Source organism: Onychostoma macrolepis, chromosome 23, assembly GCF_012432095.1.
Source record: "Onychostoma macrolepis isolate SWU-2019 chromosome 23, ASM1243209v1, whole genome shotgun sequence".
Classification (NCBI taxonomy): domain Eukaryota; kingdom Metazoa; phylum Chordata; class Actinopteri; order Cypriniformes; family Cyprinidae; genus Onychostoma; species Onychostoma macrolepis.
Genome location: NC_081177.1, coordinates 17,199,761 through 17,221,020, shown reverse-complemented (window position 1 = coordinate 17,221,020; position 21,260 = coordinate 17,199,761). Strand labels below are relative to the sequence as shown.

Here is a 21,260-nt window from a genome sequence, read left to right as displayed (position 1 = left end):
GGTTGATAACCGACATTGAATACACTCTGAATGACCAGGAACCTGTAATGCGTGATCTTAGATCTTGAATGACTAGCAAAGATGCCTTTGGAGTAAATCCTGAGGTGTGTAAGATTTAAGACTAAAGACTGCTGCATTTGCTCTTTCATTATCTTGTTTCTAATGATGCAGCGGGTAGGCGGATGATGACCTATTGTCAGCGACCTTTCAGTCTGTCTTCTCCACCCTTTTCCTGTGAATGTTCACTCACCTCTTTCATCAAACAGGGTCAGACAAAGGTTCCAGCTGAGCTCCAGATAAACACATAGTATAGTTAATGTAGTCTCCATTCACCGGCCATCTGATGTATACTGCACTCAAAAGTGGCAGTCTTCACTGAGGCTCTCTCTGTAAGTATGCTGTTGTGCTGCCGATAATACAATAAGTGCTTTTGAGGATCAAATAATCACTATTATTTACCAAATAATCACTAATATCCAAATAATCACTAATATTTACCAAATTTTGCATCAAATCTTTAAAAGAGTTTTATCTGAGGCACTATATCCAAGAGAAGAACTGCTTGTTTGCATTGTTTTCTAAATTACTTAGGTTTGTACTTACGTTGCTTAGGTACTTCGATTTTTTTAAGGTTGTTGAAAGTCACTTATGCTCACCAAGGCTGCGTTATTTGTTAAAAAAACAGTAAAACAATATTAAGAAATATTATTATAATTTAAAATTGTATTTAAAATAACTTAAATGTAAAAAATTATTATATATTATAAAAATGATTACAAATATATATTTTTTTCAGACTTCAGTGTCACATGATCCTCAAAAGAAATGATTCTTTATGCTTAAGAAACATTTCTCATTATCAATGTTGAAAACAGTTGTGCTGCTTTCTGTTAATATTTTTCCAATATAAATATTAGACATTTATATATTTTTGATGAATAAAAAAAGATTTATTTGAAATGGCAAACTTGTGTAACAATATAAATGTCTTTCTGATCAATGCAATGCATTTTTTCTGAATACATATTATCAAGAAAAGACACCTAACTTTTGAATGGTAGTATATATTATTAATTTAGTAAGGACATTTTTCATGAAGTAAGATTTGAAGTGAAATTTTGTTTTATTGTGTTAGTTGTAGAATATGAACTATTTCCCATCTGAACACACACAAAACTTAAAGCTAAAAAGTCTTAAAAGTTCTGTATATCTTGATCTCAAAGCTTTGAACAGTATTACTTTTAGATGGAAAGATATTCTGATCACAAAGTCTATACATATCAACACTGCTGAAAATTCATTTGAATTTTTATTTATAAATTCCACACCACTCTATCATTTTGTAATAATATATTTCCGATAACAATGTCCCTAACTGACACAAAACAAAAAAATGACAGTCACAATCTCACTTACAGTATATATATGATCACTATTAAAATATCTCACCATCACAAGGAGAATAATAACTCCAAACCAAAGCCATTAAAGACAAGTGCTGCCAAATGTCCCCAATGAACAGGCATAGGCATATATATGAATATATATGATATGAATAGGCATATCAGTCATCCTGAACGTGGAGGATTGAGCTGTCTGTCCTCAAAAATCCTTCCATATAATATTTGCACACCATCCAAAACATATTTAAAAATGTTCTATAAATCCCATATAATCAGACAACTGTCACTCTTTTGAAATAAATGTGATAATTTATTGAAACAGGATACGCTTTTGGAGCAGTGTAATGGGAAAGCAGTTGAAAAAATAAAAAATCTTTACATTATGAGAGTGTGTCTAATAAAGGATAATGATAATATTTCTTTTGGCAGAAAATCCTTGGGTGAATTAAAAATAATTAAGGTTTTATCTGTCGTTCATAACTCACAACTTAATAAGCTTCTGGCATGAAGTATCAGCAAGATTACTAACTTCTCAAATTACCGTTAACCAAAACCAAATGATCCTGGATAAAACCCTCACTGATTAATTAGCGGCATCTGTTTCTGGTTTATTCTAGTAGTGTGTTCCATCCCACTCAGCATTGGTTCAGATTGTGGTTGTATAGAAGATTCGGTTTGATAGCGGAAAAAACTGATAAACGAGCCTGAAGCCTGACTGGAGCTCACAGCCCTGGACTCTTCAGGTCTCTTGGGAAGGTAAAAGATTTAGCTGCTGATTCAGCTAAAACAGAATGAACGGCAATGCTGCTACTGCATCAGACTCTCAGCAAAGTGAACAGATCCCAGAATGCATCTGGAATATAAATGTCATTTGCTTTTTTTCCATGTCAAACTGCCTTGGAAACTGAAAAGAAAGTTCAATACAAGTTGTGCTCAATCATCAGAATATGTGACATGCAATTGATTATGACAGAATTTATTTATTTTTAGTAAATACAACAGCATTTCAGTGTTGTTATTGTTAAAACTAAATTGAAATAAAGCTGAGATCAAATCAAATATAAATATTAGACAATAAACTTAAACTTCAAAAAACTTAGAAGTATTCCAACTAATTTTAAATACTAAGATTACTAAAACTAATATAAAAATAAATTACATTATTTAAAATCTAAAATAACAAAATCGCTCAAATTTAAACTGAAGTTAAAATGAAAACTTAAAATATAAAATTAAAGCTAATTCGAAATATAAATAAATACTACAGTATAAGAGTACATATTTTAACAAAATACTAAAAAAATAACACTGCAGCAGTCCCATAGACTTCCACTGTCTGTTTTGTTTTTTGTTTGTTGAAAGTATTCTATGGTAATGAACAGCATATCACGGATGGTATTGAATAATCTGATGCCATTTCACATTCCTTTAATGATTTACTCAGTAATCTGATAGAATTTCATGTATTTTACGGGAAGTATGGGAAGTTTGGAAGTAAACTGACAAATCTCAGAGCCAAGAGTCCCAATGAAACATTTCACCCCACGAGCGCACACAGAAAACCACAAGATTATAACCATATTACAAGGGAAAAAAGCTATAACATTTCCAAGTCATGTCCAAATGAAAGTCTTATTCGGTTGACATGTGGCATTCCAGCTGGAAGATGATTGTGTGGCATGGCATTGGCTTTGAAGAAGGTATTTGACTGGAAAGTTGGTTTAATGTTTTCAGTGTTTCTATAAAGAAATTCCTGAGCTCTGGACTGGTACTACACAAAATCCATTCTTATTATTGCCACATATTTGAAACACAAAACCCCTATCCAAACAACATTAGCTAAATTGATACGCAAGAACTGTTTATTCCCACAGGGTTTTTCCTTTGAAAACTAAATTGTTGGGTTTCACCTGACACCTTCTACACCATAGTCACATTTGAATAGATGGATGTGATGGTTTGATAGCAGGCCTGGCAAGAGAACAGTTGGGTCCTGATCTGGTCTATCTCAAAGGTCCATCACAAACTCACCATGACAAGACCCGAACAGTACAGAACAGTAGCAAACATTCCACTATTAAGCAAACAAGAGGCCCTTTGATTCCCCCTTATACACAGAGCTCAAGGTGGGGACCCCTGCTAGCTTTGAAGAAAAACCCGTTCTAAGCAAATTTTTCTTAGGCCGTGATGATTACAGTCTCTAAACCTTTGGATGCAGGCCAGTCTGTCAGCTCTCTGTCACTGACCTCTCTCGACCCCCGAACGACTCACCTATGCAGGTGCGGCCATCAACGTGCAGACGAAACCCTGGGTTGCACTCGCAGTAGAACGAGCCTCTGGTGTTCACACACCTATGCTGGCAGCCCCCGTTGTGAACCTGGCACTCATCAATGTCTGAGGAGGAAAAAGTAGACACATGAGGCCCACAAGTTAGAATGTGATTTGACTCTTGCACAAGTTTTCAAAGCATTCACCTAAGAAAACAAAGCATGTCATTCTAACTTCATAAATGAATTTATCCACTCCAAGAAATATGCAAAACCATTTATTTTGCTGTGTCAGATGCTGTTCTGTTTTGTTTTTACTGAAGTCTCTCTAATCTCCAAAATCAACAGCTGGCAGCTCAGATACCGCTGATACACTGAATCAAAAGCAAACTTGCTTTTAATCCATAATTTTTGTCCTTTGATGAAACTGAACCAATATTTTGTAATTTTTCATACATTTTATGAAGTTTTAATCCATAAATTTAGGTAGATAATAAAACATAGATCATAAATAATCCATTCTAATCCAATCTTTTTAGATTTTTCTTAAAAAAAACAAAACAACAACAACAACAACAACAAAAAACACTAAAACAAAACACTAAAACATTTTTTCATCTTCTTTTGTGTTTCGCAGACAAAAGTAATACATGATGAGAACTTTTGGGTCATTTTTTTTGAGTGAACTATCCCTTTAAAACTGCTTGTAGGCAATTCAAAAAGTTATTACTTTAAGTGCACTTATGAAAATGTGGAAATGTGCAATCTGCTAAATGATAAAGATCTTCAGGTGAATAAGCTCTTTGTCCCGTCTGATTCAGGCCATGTGTCTTACAGTCACCCTGACCTTTAAAGTAGTATTGCCTATGCTTAATTTAATTACAGGAACAGAGCTTTTCCCGAAGCGGAACGCGATCAGGTAAGGCTCAATGTTGACAAGCTGAAACGCAGGATTCATTTTTGTGAACTATATGTATGGTGCATTTAAAAGGTCAAAACACTGCCATAAAATATGGCAGCAGCATAATATTAAAGTGAGTTTGAATAGATCTGACATTTTGAAAGGAAAAGCAAGTATGTTTGACTCAATACAGTCTACCTTCATTACTCGCATTTCACTCAACATACTTGACCCAGTGGATTCCACTGAGTAGCCTATTTAAGTAAAAGATGCAGAGGGGAGATTTTGGATAAGACTAGTACAAGTGGAGTGATGATCTAAGAGAAATCAGAGATCTGTAGCAGGTCTGTGTAAGCCCTGCTGGTGAGAGACTGTAATGCCAGCAGACTGTGTCAGTGAGTGAGTTATGAGCTCTGTTCTGTGGGCTGCAACTTTATTATATGGATCTGTAATATCAGAATGAACTTACTAACATATTGTACACAAGGAACTGATTCAGGGAGTAGATGTCAGCTTGCCATTTGTTTCAATATCTACAAGCGGCATTAATCTAAATAAAATATTAAGGGTGCTTATAATTTAATATTAGTTGAATTAATAAAAATGAACTGTTTACACATATATTACACATTTACAATTAAAATGGATTTATTATAAAGAAACTTCAAAAACAACTGAAAATCTAAGCGCATTAGGGGTTTGAGTGTAAATAATGACATTATTTTCATTTTTTCTTTTATTTAACTACCCTTCACAGTGCTGCTTGTCCTATAGTTTTATATATCTTTCCAAGAGATACAGTGAAAGAGCCTTAAGAAAATTTTCTGTAGTACTTGTTTTAATCCTCTTTATCTATAAATGAATTGGCTTATAAACCTTTTGGACAAATTAATGGAGGACTAAATAGTATTTTAAAGAAAGCAAACTTTTTCAACCTCCTTAGAGCATACGCAGAAATGGCCAATATTCTGTAAGCAAGAAATATTTTCAGGACAAATGATACCAATACATTAAAATAAAGTTACTGTAGAGCCAGAGAGACTTTTAGCTGTTGGATGCATGGCAAAAACAGTAGAATTCAAGGAGAGGATAATTCAAAGTATGAGTTACTGCAAACTATAATGAGGTGTCTACATAACTGCTTATATTTTGGCGATAAATTTAAACAAATCAGACTCATTTATAAATGATATATTCCAGTTTGAACTCCACCAGGACTCCTACTGTTATAAAATACATTCCTGTGAAGAATTAATGTGTGTGAAGGTGATTTAAGTTCATATAAGCACGTACCATTCATCTTCAGATCATCATATGTGTATAAAAAACTTAGTTAGCTTTTATAATTCATGCCTTTAATGATAATCTCAAGCAACCATACCACTAGCCAGAAAGATGGAAGTGATGGTCCACTTGACTGCAGTGGTTTTACTCATTAAGACTGAACCTTAAAACTTTAAATCAGGCATTTAGACAGACTGTCTGACCCTGAGCAGTTCTGTTTAATGAAAGTGCTTTGATTAAGTGCAATAACAGCCCTGGAGCAGAGAAGACTAAAAGGTCCACTATGATTAATATGATTTAGTGAAGATTAATTCAGCTCCATGCACTTAAAATAGAGAAAGGCATGTTACATTACAGCTAAACATGCTAGTCCAAAAAGTATCTTAGATTGCAGATTTATTGTTATTATAATAGTAAATCAATATTGTAATGTTGTGGCTTGTTGCTAGGCAGATTATTTTCTTCTTTGTTATGGACTGTTGTTATTAGCAAAAGCTTAAAGCTAATCTACAAATTTAAATCTCAAATCAGTATGTTATGTCCACACATTTATTTATTTGGCAAGAAGCCATGAAATAAGTGGGATATTGTCCAGTCAGCTGGTCATTATCCCAAATTAAACCCCTTCAGGGTGAGCAGACCAGCTGGCTATATATTATCTGTTAGTTATTTAAACCACAATGACATATAACAACAAACCCGGTTTAGATTTGGATGACAGTTAATACAGCAGTTAAAGGCCTATTTTTCAATATTTCAATATGTAGTTTAAATAACTGTTACTAAAGATGGATCATTTCTGTTTTGTTGCCAGACAAACAACTGCAAATGGAATGTAATAACACACAGCCAAGAACCAGATGAAATCCATATTTGATTTAGAACAAACAAGTAATTATCTGACACAAGGGACACATGCTTGATGTGACATATAAACAGAGGAGAAAATAGCACCATGAATATAAAGATGTTAATAGGCAGACTTTTTACATTAAATATTAAGTGTGTACGCTGAAAAAAAAAAAAAAAAATTGGCAGTGAAACAATTTTCACTCAAAAATACAAGTTAATTTCACAAATAATTACAAAGAAACGGCAAGTAACACGCCTTTTTTCTTTTTTTTTACCACAGCCTTTCCTATAGTTATATAAGTTTAAATAAAAATATTTTTTTTCTGCATAGATAGATTTATTGAAAGCCCATCTTGCCAGTGGTGAAATACCTCTTTAATATGCAAAAACAATTATAAGTAAGACATTTGTTCAATTATTTTTGCAAACTGTGGCTCTGTGGTGTGAGTATCTCGACCAGCCTGACACAGCAACACTGGCTCAGCCAATGGCGTGAGATTGGGGGCGGGACTATCAGCTTGCCAAACCAATGGAAGACAGGAAAGTGTGTAAGAAGAACTTTGATTGTTCAACTATGTGTCTTCCTTTAAGTTTTATGAATAAAGATAAGATGATAAGATACCGTGAAGGTAATCAAGACCACCTGTCCAGGAAAGCCTGAAGGAACCTTAATTACAAGAGTGCTGTACACAACTGCAAAACTGAGCTCAGACAGAGGAGGAACTGTGGTCCATTCACAGCAGCAGAGTGTAAATAAACAGAGAGATTTTAAATGAGACATGCAGCAATGCAGCAATTGAATATGAGAGCCCAGATGTGGACCCAGCAGCAGCCCATGAGCTCTCTACAGACCCCTGCAATTCATCACAGAATGCAGGAAAACATTGAAAATTGAGTTTAATTATGTGCTATCTTATTTAATATATCTAATTTGCTTTAATGTCAGCAGCACTCAAGCTGCTTGAACTCCACAAGTTCTTCCACAAGAGCATCTTGAGCTTCAAGAACATTTAACCACATGTACAGTCACTGACATGATCAATGTCACAAATTTGCTTAGACAAAGTACAGAACCTGAAATTTCTTTTTCAAACCTTAAAACTAAGTTTATTTCCAGGCTAAAATCTCAGAACTTCAATGTGGTCTCAGACTTCTGGATCCCACTGTGCGTAATAGTGAAACCCACATTTCAACTAAAATAACAAATGTTATGTTGTTTGGCCCTCAAAGTCCTGCAGTTATGTGAGGTACAGCTAGGACACTGCAACTGAATCAGAAGGTAAAATCAACGACACATGTGAACTCCTCAGGTCTACAGGTTAGAAAAACAACTGCTTCTTATCACGATAACCCTGAGTTGAGATCACAGACCTTTGCTTTGAAGTTTAGCAAAGACCTGGCTTGATATCATAGATGCAAGCCACGCTTTAATCTTGCATTACTACCTGTATTACAAACATTACAGGCTTGTGTGAGGACTGTCACATTTGGTTTGCCAGGTAAGCGCAGCGTAAAAATGCATAGTTCCGTGGTGCCAGAATCTAAGTCTGTCTCCCACATTGTTGGAGTAAAGAAGGCACATCAAATAGCAAATCAGAAGGCAAAATGTTAGTCCAATATTCATAAATAAAGAGGATCAGAGGAATTCTTAGGGATGAAAAATAATGGACATCTCTGACTGCAGACTGATTATGCCAAGCAGCCTCCCTTTAATCCAAAACACGTTTCTCCTTAATCTTGCATTCCGTGTAAGAGAGCATTACCCTGGAGCACGTTCATTCAAGACCGGCTCTCCGTTTAAGGTCATTAAGGAAACCTTGGAACCTCAAACCTTAAAAGATACAAGACCCAGATTAAGTCAAAGCGACCACTAATTCCAACTGCAATCATTTGCAATATAGACTACAGTTGGAAAGTTTTATTCAGTAAGAATGCATTAAATTGACAAATGATATACAAATGATTTGTATTTCAAATAAATGTTGTTCTTTCTAACTTTAAAGAAATTATTTTAAAAATCCTGAAAAAAAGTATTACAGTTTCGACAAAAAAACGTCATATTAGAATGATCTGCTGAAAACTCAACAATCATTTTGCCCACAGTTAACAGAAATCAATTTGTCTGTAGAGATTCTGTAAAGCACCAATTTGGCAGAGAACGAAAGAATGGAAGTTGAAGAAACTGTATATGCCGGAACATTCTTGTCTACCTGAAAGATTTGATCTTAGCGTGTGTCATCTTCATAGGTGCTGCAGAAGATATAACCCTGAGGGTATTTTAAAACTCATTGATCCCAAAAACTTATAAATAATTCTTTATATGCAAAACAGATCCTGTTTTCACCAAATGAATAACAGGCATGGAAGAAAATGCAATTTTCTTACTTTATCACTGTAATGAATTCTAGGATGACAAATGCTGAGCTAAAGTTAGTTTACTCTGGTAAAGCAAACTCAAGGTGTTCCAGTGATTGGTTACATTCTGACAGTCTGCCTAACACTGTCAATCCCTCAATTTAGAGCAAATCCATAAATCCAAGTCTTTTCAACACAGCCTAAACTCTTTGTCACTTAAAAATTGCAAGTGAAATATTACTTGAAAAGACTAAGTAGTCTAAATTACACAGTTTTAATTAGCTGCAGGTTCCTAAAACTGAAAACAAAACATTAGTCGTTCTTATAGTATTTGGCAAACACTAATGTACCAGCTTATTATTTGTTTTGTTACACATCTGACATCTGTTCACAGCAGAGTGAAGGCATTATCGTCTCCAGTCCTTCACGGTGAATTATGAGTGCTGAAAGAAGCTTCTTTAGTCACAGCCAAGACGTTACCAAATCATACAGCACGACTGAATTCTGTCCCAGAATTTCTCTGAATTCACACAGTCATTAAACTAATGCGTTCCACCACATTCCGGCTCTCAAGAGTAAAAACATAATGAAAACCACAAAATAAAATAGCAAAAACCTCAAATTTAATGCTAAATAACAATAAAGGTTATTCCCTTAACCGAGGGGAATCAGTTCACTGAATCAACTGAATCGATTCACAGTGAATCCAGTAACACTCACCTGCCCCCAGGTGTCCTGTGTTGTATCCCTGATATCCATTGAAGCAGGTGTAGCAGTTCCTGTGATAGTAGCGGTAACGTGTATTTCCAGCACCCAAACATGGGACCAGCTGAGTCCAGAAAGTGAATATGAGCACTAACCTCAGCCAGTTGGACAGCATTGTCCAAGCGCAATGTGTTACAGACCTCACTCAAACAGAAAGAAATAAGATCATGCAAACAAAACAGGATAAACAGACTCTCAGCATGTCCATTATGCAACAGGAGAGAACAACTGCTGCTGTGGGCTTGAGAAGCTATTTAACAAAGCTGTGTGATTCAAGTAATTTCACTCTCTCTCTCTCGGCATTGACAGGCATGTAGTTTCTCGCGGCTCTGTCTCTCCTGTTATGTCTCCATCGCCTGTGTCCAGGGCAGGCCTCCGCAGTCCCACCCTCCTGTCTGTCTCTGCTCCTCCCTTCTCCTCTCTTAGGTATTGATGCTGAGAAGTTTACCAAATGTTGTTTCAAATGTTCAATCAAAACAAAACAGTGAACAGTGGAGATTTTCACAATTGGGCTCACATTCTGGACACTTTTGCTTTTACTATATTGAGTATTTCTTTTAATCTTAGCATTACTAAATAATTTTTACTGTACCTTAATTATTTTTTCTGTAATTTGACTGCGCAGTTACTTTTGATGTAATTGCTTTTAATACTGTATAGACTATAGAACAATTTTATATAAAACAAGAGTGGATTGGTTTTAAGGTCCAATTCTCGCTTTAACAAACCATTAACTATGACTTTTGCCTCAATAAACTCCTAATTTGCTGCTTATTAATAAAGTAGTTGTTCATTTTAGGTATGCAGAATATGCGCTTTATAAATACTAATAAACAGCCAATATGTTAATAATAGGCATGCTAATAAGCAATTAATAGTGAGAATTGGTCCCTATACTAAAGCGTTTCCATTGGCTTTAACATCAAAATGTAACATCTAATGTTAAAATGTATGTTTCTAATGTAACCTTCACCCTTTAAATATACTCAGTTCAAGAATAATTTATGCAATTTTATATTATTTATTTGAAATAAAAGAAATAGTTTGTATTGTTCAACTGGTTGAGGTCGATATGGGATTTAGAAAGTATTAGTAATAAGTAATGCAATATTTCTTGGTAATTAGTAACAGTAATCTAATTACTCTGTTGAAGATGTCATTAGTAGCTAGTAATTAATTACTTTTTTAGAGCATCTTACCCAACAATGATTGGCAATAGTATACAAAGGTTGAGCGCCATTTACAATTGAACTTTTATTAGTGAGGAAATAAGAACAGGAAGCTGAACTTTTTAATAACCTGTCAAATATGGGCTTTCACGATTACAAAACCGCCTTTACAGCTGTCATGAGATCGTTTTATTAAAAAGATGAAAGAGCCCCGGTCTTGAATTCTCATATAGCCATTCCTGTCATAAGCTCAGTGATTTATAGAGCCTTGGTTATTAATAATCTTTACATCAATTCAACTTTTATTCTACAGCTCAGAAGTTGAACAGCAATACAAATGAGTCACAAATAACCCTAGTTTTGACAAGTTGTTGGTCCATTGCAGTGGACCTTGAGAGAAAACATGGAAAACTATTTTACAGGAGGGTAAAGGGGAACCAAAGAAAAGCTAAAACGCTGCACTTAAACAAAACATGGTACAGACTTACAAATAAGTCATGGAATAAAAGCCTGACCAGTCCAAACATGGCATATGTGCTCACAGTATTAGATATCTTGCATCTTGAACAAGACAGAAATCTATCCAAAGTGACAAGGACAAGGAAATAAGTAATTAAAAATAAGAGGGAAAGCATGCAACCAACGTAGTATCAGTTTTTCCAGAGGATATGAAGGTTGAGGGGAGTTTAAAAGGTGCAGCTGGACACAATTCAAGTGTCTCTTTTCATGTGAGTTTTGTGAGTCAGATGAAAGGAAGGTCACTACACGTCGTATTCTCTGTGTGAATGCCTTTGTGGCAGTGCGGCAGTCTAAACTGCTGCCAGGTGTGGGTTAAGGCTCATCTTAAACCATTTGATTAAATTACATTAATAAGGACACACTGAGGCTTCCCTAAATTACAGAATTCACAGATACACAGAATACAATGATAAAACAGACCATTACACATTCTGCAGCTATTTATTCTGAGAAAAACCTGAATGTATGCCATACAAACAGTAATTTCCAACAAATGATACGCATTAAACCTACTTAAGCGGGGTCCAGTGGGTTACGACTTAAAGTAGCTGAAATATAAAACTAGAGCTGTTTTTTTAGAAGAAAAAAATGGAACCTTTCTTTTTTTTTAAATAACTGATTTTATATTTTCATTTGTTTTCTTTTTAAATTGCATTTATTATTTATGTAATGTAAATAATTTTATTAAATTGTATTATGCTAATTAAAAATAAAACTGTAATAAAACTATTTGCATCATAAATGACAAATTTGACAAATGACATCATATGCAGATTATGAAATCAAATTAAATTGCATATATAAATATTTACTAAGAAAAGACATCAAATGAATCATTTTTAAGCTGCTACTACTTTAATAGATATTATTAACAAAATCTAATTGTGATTCTTCTCATTTTTCAGCCCTGTTTCAGAATTTAAATAATGTGTGAAATAAAGCTTTATGCACTTTTACAGCAGAATGTTCTGTTTTATGAGTCCGTTTTATCCAGACTGACACATTTCTGATTTGGTGTCACTGAAGAGTATAGAAGAGCCTTATTGTTGAGGCTGTGGAAGTAGGTAAGAAAGATAAAAATTGTTGGGAAACACTGACAAAGAAAACAAATAGAAAACATAGGCCATTGCCATTGAACTTGCTTATATTTCCAGCAAGAACAGCAAAACATTTGAAAATCCATTATTCACATAATTTTATGCTGAAGATATGCTTGCTTCAGTCTTGCATATGAATGACAAATGAAAAGCACCTGCTCATTTTCTATTTGGTTTGCTGGAACCAAAATCATTGATCCTAACAAATACATCAAACTAAACTGAGCATAAAATCAGTCCCATTAAATTATAGTCAGCTTCACAAGGATAAAGGCTCTGTTGGGGAGACAGAGTACAAAAACAATCAGTTCTCCAACATAGATCTGATCTCAGAGTGTCCACATGTGTCTTGAGACACACAGGATCATGGTCCAGTATAAACTCACAGAGAAGATACAGCGCACTGCCTCAAACCTGCAGAAATATTTGAACGGTCACAGCAGTTGCGATTGATTCTGGTTAAATATCCACATGAAGAACAGGACTTTTCTTAATCGGTTTTATAGGAGTACAGCGTAACTCTGAAGTTTCTTCAGAAATCCATTCTGCCACAATAAACTACAGTATGAGATATCAATCTTCTTGAACTGAATCTTCTTGCCATCTGCCTGGCACAGGTGTCAGGACTGGGAAGCATTAAACGGACAAATACACTTGGTGATTTTCAACTTAAATTTCAAGAAAAAAGCTTTCCATTTTACAGGACATTGAATTTTTAATTATCTTCATTAAGTCATGAATTAAGTTAAATAGACCATATATCTTGGAGCCCTGAAGCTGTTCCAATTATCCCTCCAGTGATTGACCATAAATCATATGGTGTCTCAGATGTTAAAGGTAAGCAGTTAAGGGAGTTAAGAGAGAGCTGTTTTTACATAATCCATCAAAGCTGCTGTATTTGGATTGAATGTCAAGCAAACTGCCAGTTTCAGCTCAGCTAAATATTTAGACCATTGCCATTTAGCTTTAGTGATGTGCCAGGTAACTTGTCGCGGATCCACAAAAAATACACAGCTATAGTTCATATAGATACGGAAAGTCTTGCCCTATAGTTTTAAAGTCAAAGTCTCTTGCAAAACGGAGACTTCAACAAGGAGGGTCTGTTAATTATTGTTTGATTCCAAACTAATCAAAACAACAAAACAGAACAAAACACAAAACAAAGCAAAGTATAGCAAAAAAAAAAACATCAATTTTCTCCAAAATGCTTGTCCGATGAAGGGTCACAGGGATATTGGATGAAACAAAAAATAATAAATAAATAACTGAATTCACACACACACACATACACACACATTACAATGATTACTAACGTATATTATGAAAAAGTCTTTGCTAAGTCCTTCTATCCGCTATGGGATATTTGACCTGAAACAGGTGGAGATGGATATCAAAGGAAAAGTTCATGCCATTGGCTTTCAGTGCCATCACTTTAGACAGCAATTGTGTTAAATCCAGTGCTCACAATGCAAGCCTTAGCGTTGGAAGTATCCCAGAAGCTCTTCCGTCTTTTCCATGGATCTGTGACCTCTGGGGAGATTACAGAGGAAGAAATGTTCCTTACATTTATGACACCGTCCTCTCGCCAGCAGGACTGATCTCACAGCAAACTTCACATATGCAATAAAACCCATCTCAGGTTGCGGGATTTTCAGCTCATCTTTATGAGCTGCAGTTCTTTGAGAGGAACTTCTTAGGAGATATTATGCCCTGCAACCATTAGCGTGAGATGGAAAAATGTGGTTTGCTAAGTATGTTGGTTGCTGAGTGGTAAAGTGGCTTCGCGAAATGGACTAAAGCAGATAAATAGAGTCATGCTTCTCCATGTATCTAATATAGTTGTCAATATAATGCACTGCCAGTTGAGCTCACTAGTATTTCCTTTGATTAATGAGGAGAAGGAAAGACCTACATTTTTAGCCAAAACCTAATGCAAACCGTGCGCTATCTTGATTTATAATATAGTCCAAACCTCCCTCTTTATCTCAAAAGCAAATCTTATTGATGGACTTGTAGATGGCTCAAAGTTTATATTATTGGCCGATGGTAGCTTTGGACTGATCCATCACCCATGCAGATGTGAATGAACATGTGCCGTACTGTATACATACAATAAACCATTTAGACAAATGAACTGCAGCCTCGGTAGTATGCATTCACTGTGGAATGTCTTTATGAAAACAGTTTTGATAACATTTCTTTATCCAGCACACTTCGTGGGAAGAAAATAACTCCTACTATGGAGGAAAATGTGATCCAAAATTTGACTATGTAGTCTCATTCATTTCACTTAAATGAAGGGTGTGGAGACAAAACAATATATTAATCATAATGCAATGATTCATGTGGCAGTCAGGTGTCATTTTTTGTGACACCTTTCAGCTTATGAAGAACATGATAGTATACTGTTGAAACATTATGCTGACGCAAACCTTACTGCCAGGATGTTTACAAAGGGTAAACTGCCAAAAGAACTCACTCCCAAGTTTCTAAGATTTTACCTTGATATGCTTGGGGTGCTTTGGTTACTGTGTGGCATTGCTATGTGTTGGCTGGAATGTTTTGGACAGATCCTATTTTAACAGAGGCTAGTAAGTGCAATCATCATAAGTCAGGTAAATTAGAAAAGTCATGCCTTCTCAATAAGCCACATGATTTGAGATCTCATTAATATCCATATGTCATAAAACAGTGCTGAAGGAGTAACTCACCAAACGTTTGTCTGGAAGAAGAATGCATATGCAAGAATTTTAACCGACACCACTAATAGGCTCAGTTTAAACAAAACTATTTACTCCGAACCCATGTACTACTTGTGTTTTCAGTTACTGACCTAAATAGTGGTTGCATGGTATGAAGGTCTGGACAAAGACAGATAAATTAATGAGTACTCCCAATGGCTACATGCCTTACCCAGTACTTAAAGAGGAAGTTTACTTTGGCCCCTCCAATGAAGTGTCAGCAGTCAAAGCACCTTTTGATGTCCACGTACAGTAGTTCACTGAGTGTCATTACAAAGACAAGCCTGTCCTATCTAATGAGAGACACTTCAGGTTTAGGACACTATCCAGAGTCCACAGGCCACACCTAAACACTTTAAAGCAGATCTAATGGAGCAGGGAGTGTCCGTCTGAACTCTTGCATGCTTATTAGGAATTCTTGGGCGTATCCAACAGACACCTGATTGGTGTGACATTTCCATTCGTTTTTTTAAATTAAAATGATAATTAAACAAAATAATGACATACATATGACAGGTCTTTCCATTCTCTCTGAGTGTTTGGTTAGTGTTAAAGCAAACTCTTTCCCACTGGTTCATGTGTATAAAATAGAGATCGAGAGGTGTTAAGTGTCTAGCAGTGGAAAATGTAAAGTGGTTGTGGTACTGTGGGAATGCAGCCTTTCCAATAAGCAAAATTGGAAAGCTGGTGCGGAAAAGCTACTATGCCATTTCTTTTTCCCCCAAGTGCTTTTGAGAATGAAAGGCCATAAAATTTTACTGTATGAACAAAGTAAGCATTCTTACTCCAGAGAAAGCTGGACACAATTTAGTTGCAGGATCGGCCTCAAAAAGACTTTCTGTTTTATTTTATTAATAGAATCACATAAATAGTGACAGAAAAAAACAAAACAAAAAAAAACAGCCAATGCACTTTCCAACATCACAAAAAGCCATTTCCCCTAATTTCACAATTTGGAAAATATGTTTGGTTTATTATATAAAACTATGCATCCCTCCTTTTTATGTGCAGCTGCAATCTGAACAGAGGCATGAACCAATTAAGACCAAAAAGGGAAATAATTCTATATGAAAAGCATTTAATCTGAACACAAGAATCAATCGTAACACAGAAGGGACCAATTCTCACTATCAACTAGTTGCTTATTAGCATGCCTAATATTAACATATTGGCTGTTTATAAGTACTTCTAAAGCACATTTTCTGCATGACCATATTCTACATCCCTAATCCTACCCGACATCTAAACTAAACAACTACCTTACTAACTATTAATAACTAACTAGTTTATCAAGGCAAAAGTCGTAGTTAATGGTTTGTTAGTAGTAAGAATTGGACCTTAAAATAAAGTGTGACCAAATCAATGCCTAACTGGCAATCATTATCACTAGCATATGTATCTACAGTATTGTAAATATTATGGAATTAGATCATTTGAATTCACGCACTGAAATATTAAGGTTTCAAATAAAAGGCATTACAACTTGAATGACTCTTTGAAGTTCCTCAGAAACCATCAACCATCTAAACCATCTTAAGCGCTTTAAAAAAAAAAAACCCAGAGACTGATACTGAGGAACCTACAGTACAGTATAATGTAATATTAAAAGAAAAGTTCACCAAAAAATAAAAACTATCTCATTATTTACTTTACCGCCCCAACCTGTTTAACTGTTTGGAACACAAAAGAAGATATTTCGAAGAATGTTTTAACTGTTTTATATGTCAATGGCGGGTAAAACAACACCGAAACACCACTGACCTTCGCTGTATGGACAAAAACTACTACTATCCACTACTACTACTTTCGTGTTCCATAGAAAAAAAATTTTAATCGATGTAGCCAATTTATAAACCAAAATTTCTTCATAAAAAGTCATAATGGAGTTTTTATGACTATTTTTATTGTCATTTTTAACAAATATTCTAACTGGCATCTGTACGTTTGTATAACAAACCTTTTTTTTTTTTAAGTTCAATGCAAAATATTGAAGCCAATACTGAACCACTGCTTATAGATTACAAAAAAGACTAATATTGTCAATAGAAAACTTCTCAAGGCAAAACTCATTCAAACGTACTCCTGACTCACGTTATTTTCCTGCTCTGACTTGACAAATCCCATTAAATTTAGGATTAAATGCTCAAGACATGGGTGTGTTTTGAGGCTGAAACCCCAAGGGAGCAAAGCCTTGCCAGTTTGTCTCTGCTGAACACCAATACTGTTCTATCTTCCGAACAGATAACCATTCCAACAAAAACACAGTGCTAGTCACGTCCCAAGTTACCATGTTCTGACGCAAACCAGTAGATAAAGCACTGAAGATGTCAAAACTGTCTAGACAGGTCTGCTGCCACTTATCCCAACACCACCTACCGATTTATGCAGCAGAGATTAGGAAAAAATATTGCAACATATTTTATGCAATTGAAATCTTAAATGAAAATTAAATATAGACTTTCCCTGCTGGGTCACATATTGTGAAATAACCAATAAAAAATAAAAAATAAATAAAAAGATGCCTTATAGTATCTTATAATGATATAATTAATCAAGCTTTCACTATGGACGTTTGGGTTCATGGGAAGGAACGGAGATGTAAAGTGTCTGCTTGATTGCAGAGCAAAGAAGTAAGCGAGGTCTCAAAGTATGGCTATATATTTAGACCTTGTTTTATTTGGGCTTTTTGCCCTAATAATTCTCTCATCCAAGTTGTACATTTGAACTCCAAGAGCACTGCAGGGGGAAAAGAAATCAAGCAGTTTGGATCTAAATAAACAGAATGGATGTAAAGCCACATCCATCACAGAGGAACGTGGAAGTCAGGCTGCTGAAGGAGTAGAGGGTCAAACATGTACAGTAAGTCTTTGTTTTACAAACATAATACAGGTCAAGTTATTTTTCCTGACACTGAAGTCTACAATAAATACATCAAAATGCAATATCTAGTATGAAACGTACAGTGTGTATCAGTTTCAAACATCAAGGTGAGGTTGGCAGTTTGGAGTATTTTTTTTAACCTTTAGCTTCTAAATCCCCCGATAACATCTAACCCAAATTCTGATGAGGGTGAAGGAGAGCACACGTCGGGTAACTATGAACAGATGGGAGGTTTTTGTCTTTATAGTCATCCGGGCAGGGAGAACAAAGGGCTCAGCATCTTTATGACAACAGTATGCAAACTGCAAAACTAAATCTTGTGGGCCCTGACACACTGACCTAAGCAGGATATTTGTTTCTTCATTTGGACTCAAATTCAGGGTCCGCCCTGAGGCTCAATTACTGTCGACACCTGCAACAGCACACCACGGGACGTTTATTCACTTAATACTTCCACATTAATCAAATGGAGAGACTGCACCTGCTTCAAGATGAATCATTCAACATTTTCTGGAATATATCTCATTTTATTTCTATGAAATCCCAGAATCAAAGCAGTAACCCTTGTAACTAAGAATTTAAAAAAAATTAAATAAAAAAAAAGATTTAAAAAAAATATACAAATAAATAAATAAAATCATAACACAAAATGAATAAAAAATAATAATATTTTTATATTTTCAATTATTTTTCAATTTTATATATTGTTTTTATTATTTTGTATTATTCTTTTTATTTTATTTTTGTAGTATTTTTATTACGAGTCACCACAGATTTTTTTTCAATTGAAAAAAAAAACAATAAAAAAATACACCTTCCCCACATGAACGGTTCAAAAAATATTTCAAAAAGTAAAAAAATGTCTGTGATCATTAAATGTCACAGTTGTGTTACAAGTACAGTAGTAGTTTGTTTTAAATAGAAATATCCCATGTACATCTCTAAATTTGGTCAGTCTAATTGAGTTAGAAATCCTTACCTGAGAAATCTGTCATCATTTTTTACTCTCATAACATTCAAAACTCATGTGATGTATTATTTGAAACAAAAATGAACCAACTGTAAAGTTTAATGTTTTTTTTAATTACATTTTTATATATATTTATAAAACATAATTTTATATGCATTTATTTTATAAATATTATATTTTTAGATATTTAATTAAAATTTTAGGAATCTGAATCAAAGTTACCCTTTCATTTTTATTTCTTACCTTTGTATATGACTCTGTTATAGATAATTCGTAATGATATCTAAATGAAGATTTCGATTTTTTTCTTAGTTTTTATTTATTTATTTTAATTTCATAAACCTTTAGCAAATATCTCATTATTATTCAGCAAACAGAGAAATGTACATGCCGAGATCTTACCACCAAAAATAGTACATATTGCCCCCACTAGAGGGCAACATTGACACATTTCTGGAAAAGTGTTTATTTTGGTGATATACTTGTCATTGTCATAACAGTGTATTGGTTTGGAACAACGAAGATGAATAAATACTGGCAAAACTTTTTTTTTTGGGCCGAACTATCTCTTTAAATCAGGGAAGAACCATTTCGTTACAAAAATAAGTAAAGGTAAAACTCATGGCAGAAAAGAGCTTCAGGTAGCATGTGGTATCATGTTCCCAAAAAACTAAATGGCCTAAGTGAGTAGAGAAGGATGTCCCAGTGAGGACAGTAAGAGGAGAAAGTAAAGGTCCCTGCAGTGGGTCCCTGCCAACACAGGTGTGCTGAGAACAATAAAGGAAAATCTCTCTCATGAGGTAATGGTACTGTCCAGACTGAGGGAAACTATATGAGGACATTTTAGCTTTGGTTAAACATGTATATGTAAATCTGCAAACGAATGAGGGGTGAATTCACTTACTGTATGAGGTATAGTGAAAAAAATAGCTTGTTTTAATTCTTATTTTATTATTCTGAGGAGCTCTAGCTATACACATCTTATGCCACTAATCAAGCCTAACACTGGATTTCCTGTTTGCTAGCTTTCTATGAAAGAAACCATTAGTGCCAATAGGATCAGAATCAGAATCACTCATCCCTTCCAGTCCTCAACATTCTAGAGCTCCTTTCTGAATGCACTGGGTACAACAGATCCTTGTGTTTTTCTAGACAGGTCAGGTGAAGTACAGGTTACAAATATGCAATCAGGGAGTTCCTGCATATCCATGCAATTTGATTTGATTCACATAGATTAATAGAAAGGATATTCCAAAACAAAGCTATGAATACAAACAAAACTAAAAACTTATTAGGACCTTATCCAAATGAAACATTCATGAACACATTGATGAAACTGTGTACATACATAGAACAAAAAAAAACATCTAAGATCTCAAAGGAAGCAAGTCCTACTGCTAAAGCTGAAGATTTATTATTTCAACTTATCTGCCACATATCAGTCAGGCTGATGCAAATCATTTCTTTCATACTGAAAGCTCTAGTGTTATCAAAACTGAGCACCCCATCATGTTGCCACAGAACTGAGAAAAAAAACAAAGCTTTCATTTTTATGCATTTCCCAGATTTTTGGACCAAATCATTTCCTTGACTTTTATTCAAATTCCAAGTTATTCAGACCAATTTGTGAACCGGTTCGATTGATTCATTGAACTGACTCGATTCAGCAAGTTTTACTCTATCCAAGAAAAATATCCATGTCTTTTCCAGGCCTGGAAAACATAATTCTAAAATTACCTGGCATTATTTCAAGAAATACAGTGTCTCTTTTTCCTTATTTATCATCTAGGGTGGAAAAATTGCATGTACATAAATAACAGCTAAAAGCCCCAGCATTTAATATGATTTTGGTAAGGACTTCATTCTAATCGAATAAATATTACATACAGAACACATCATACATAATATTTTGAATGGATTGATAGATAACACGCAAAAGCCAAAAACAAAGATGGATGGATGGACAGATACGCATAAAAACCAAATATGGATTGATAGGTGGATGGTTGGATGGACAAACAGACTTAATAACATCTTAATGTAAAGCAACACCAAAC

General features: G+C 34.7%; 1 protein-coding gene across 2 annotated transcripts in view; it reads right to left on the bottom strand.

The window, feature by feature from the left end:
- The window catches only part of megf6a (multiple EGF-like-domains 6a), a 65,508-nt gene that overhangs the window by 25,960 nt on the left and 18,288 nt on the right, over positions 1 to 21,260 (bottom strand). Inside the window, exons 1-2 of one of the 2 annotated variants that reach the window (XM_058763011.1) lie at positions 9,783 to 10,038; positions 3,675 to 3,797 (exon numbers count right to left, since the gene is read on the bottom strand). In XM_058763011.1, the coding sequence (XP_058618994.1) occupies positions 3,675 to 3,797; positions 9,783 to 9,942 (283 nt within the window). In that variant the 5' untranslated portion in view covers positions 9,943 to 10,038. Of the gene's footprint in view, positions 1 to 3,674; positions 3,798 to 9,782; positions 10,039 to 21,260 lie in introns of those variants that run through there. The other variant, XM_058763010.1, reaches the window with a different exon arrangement.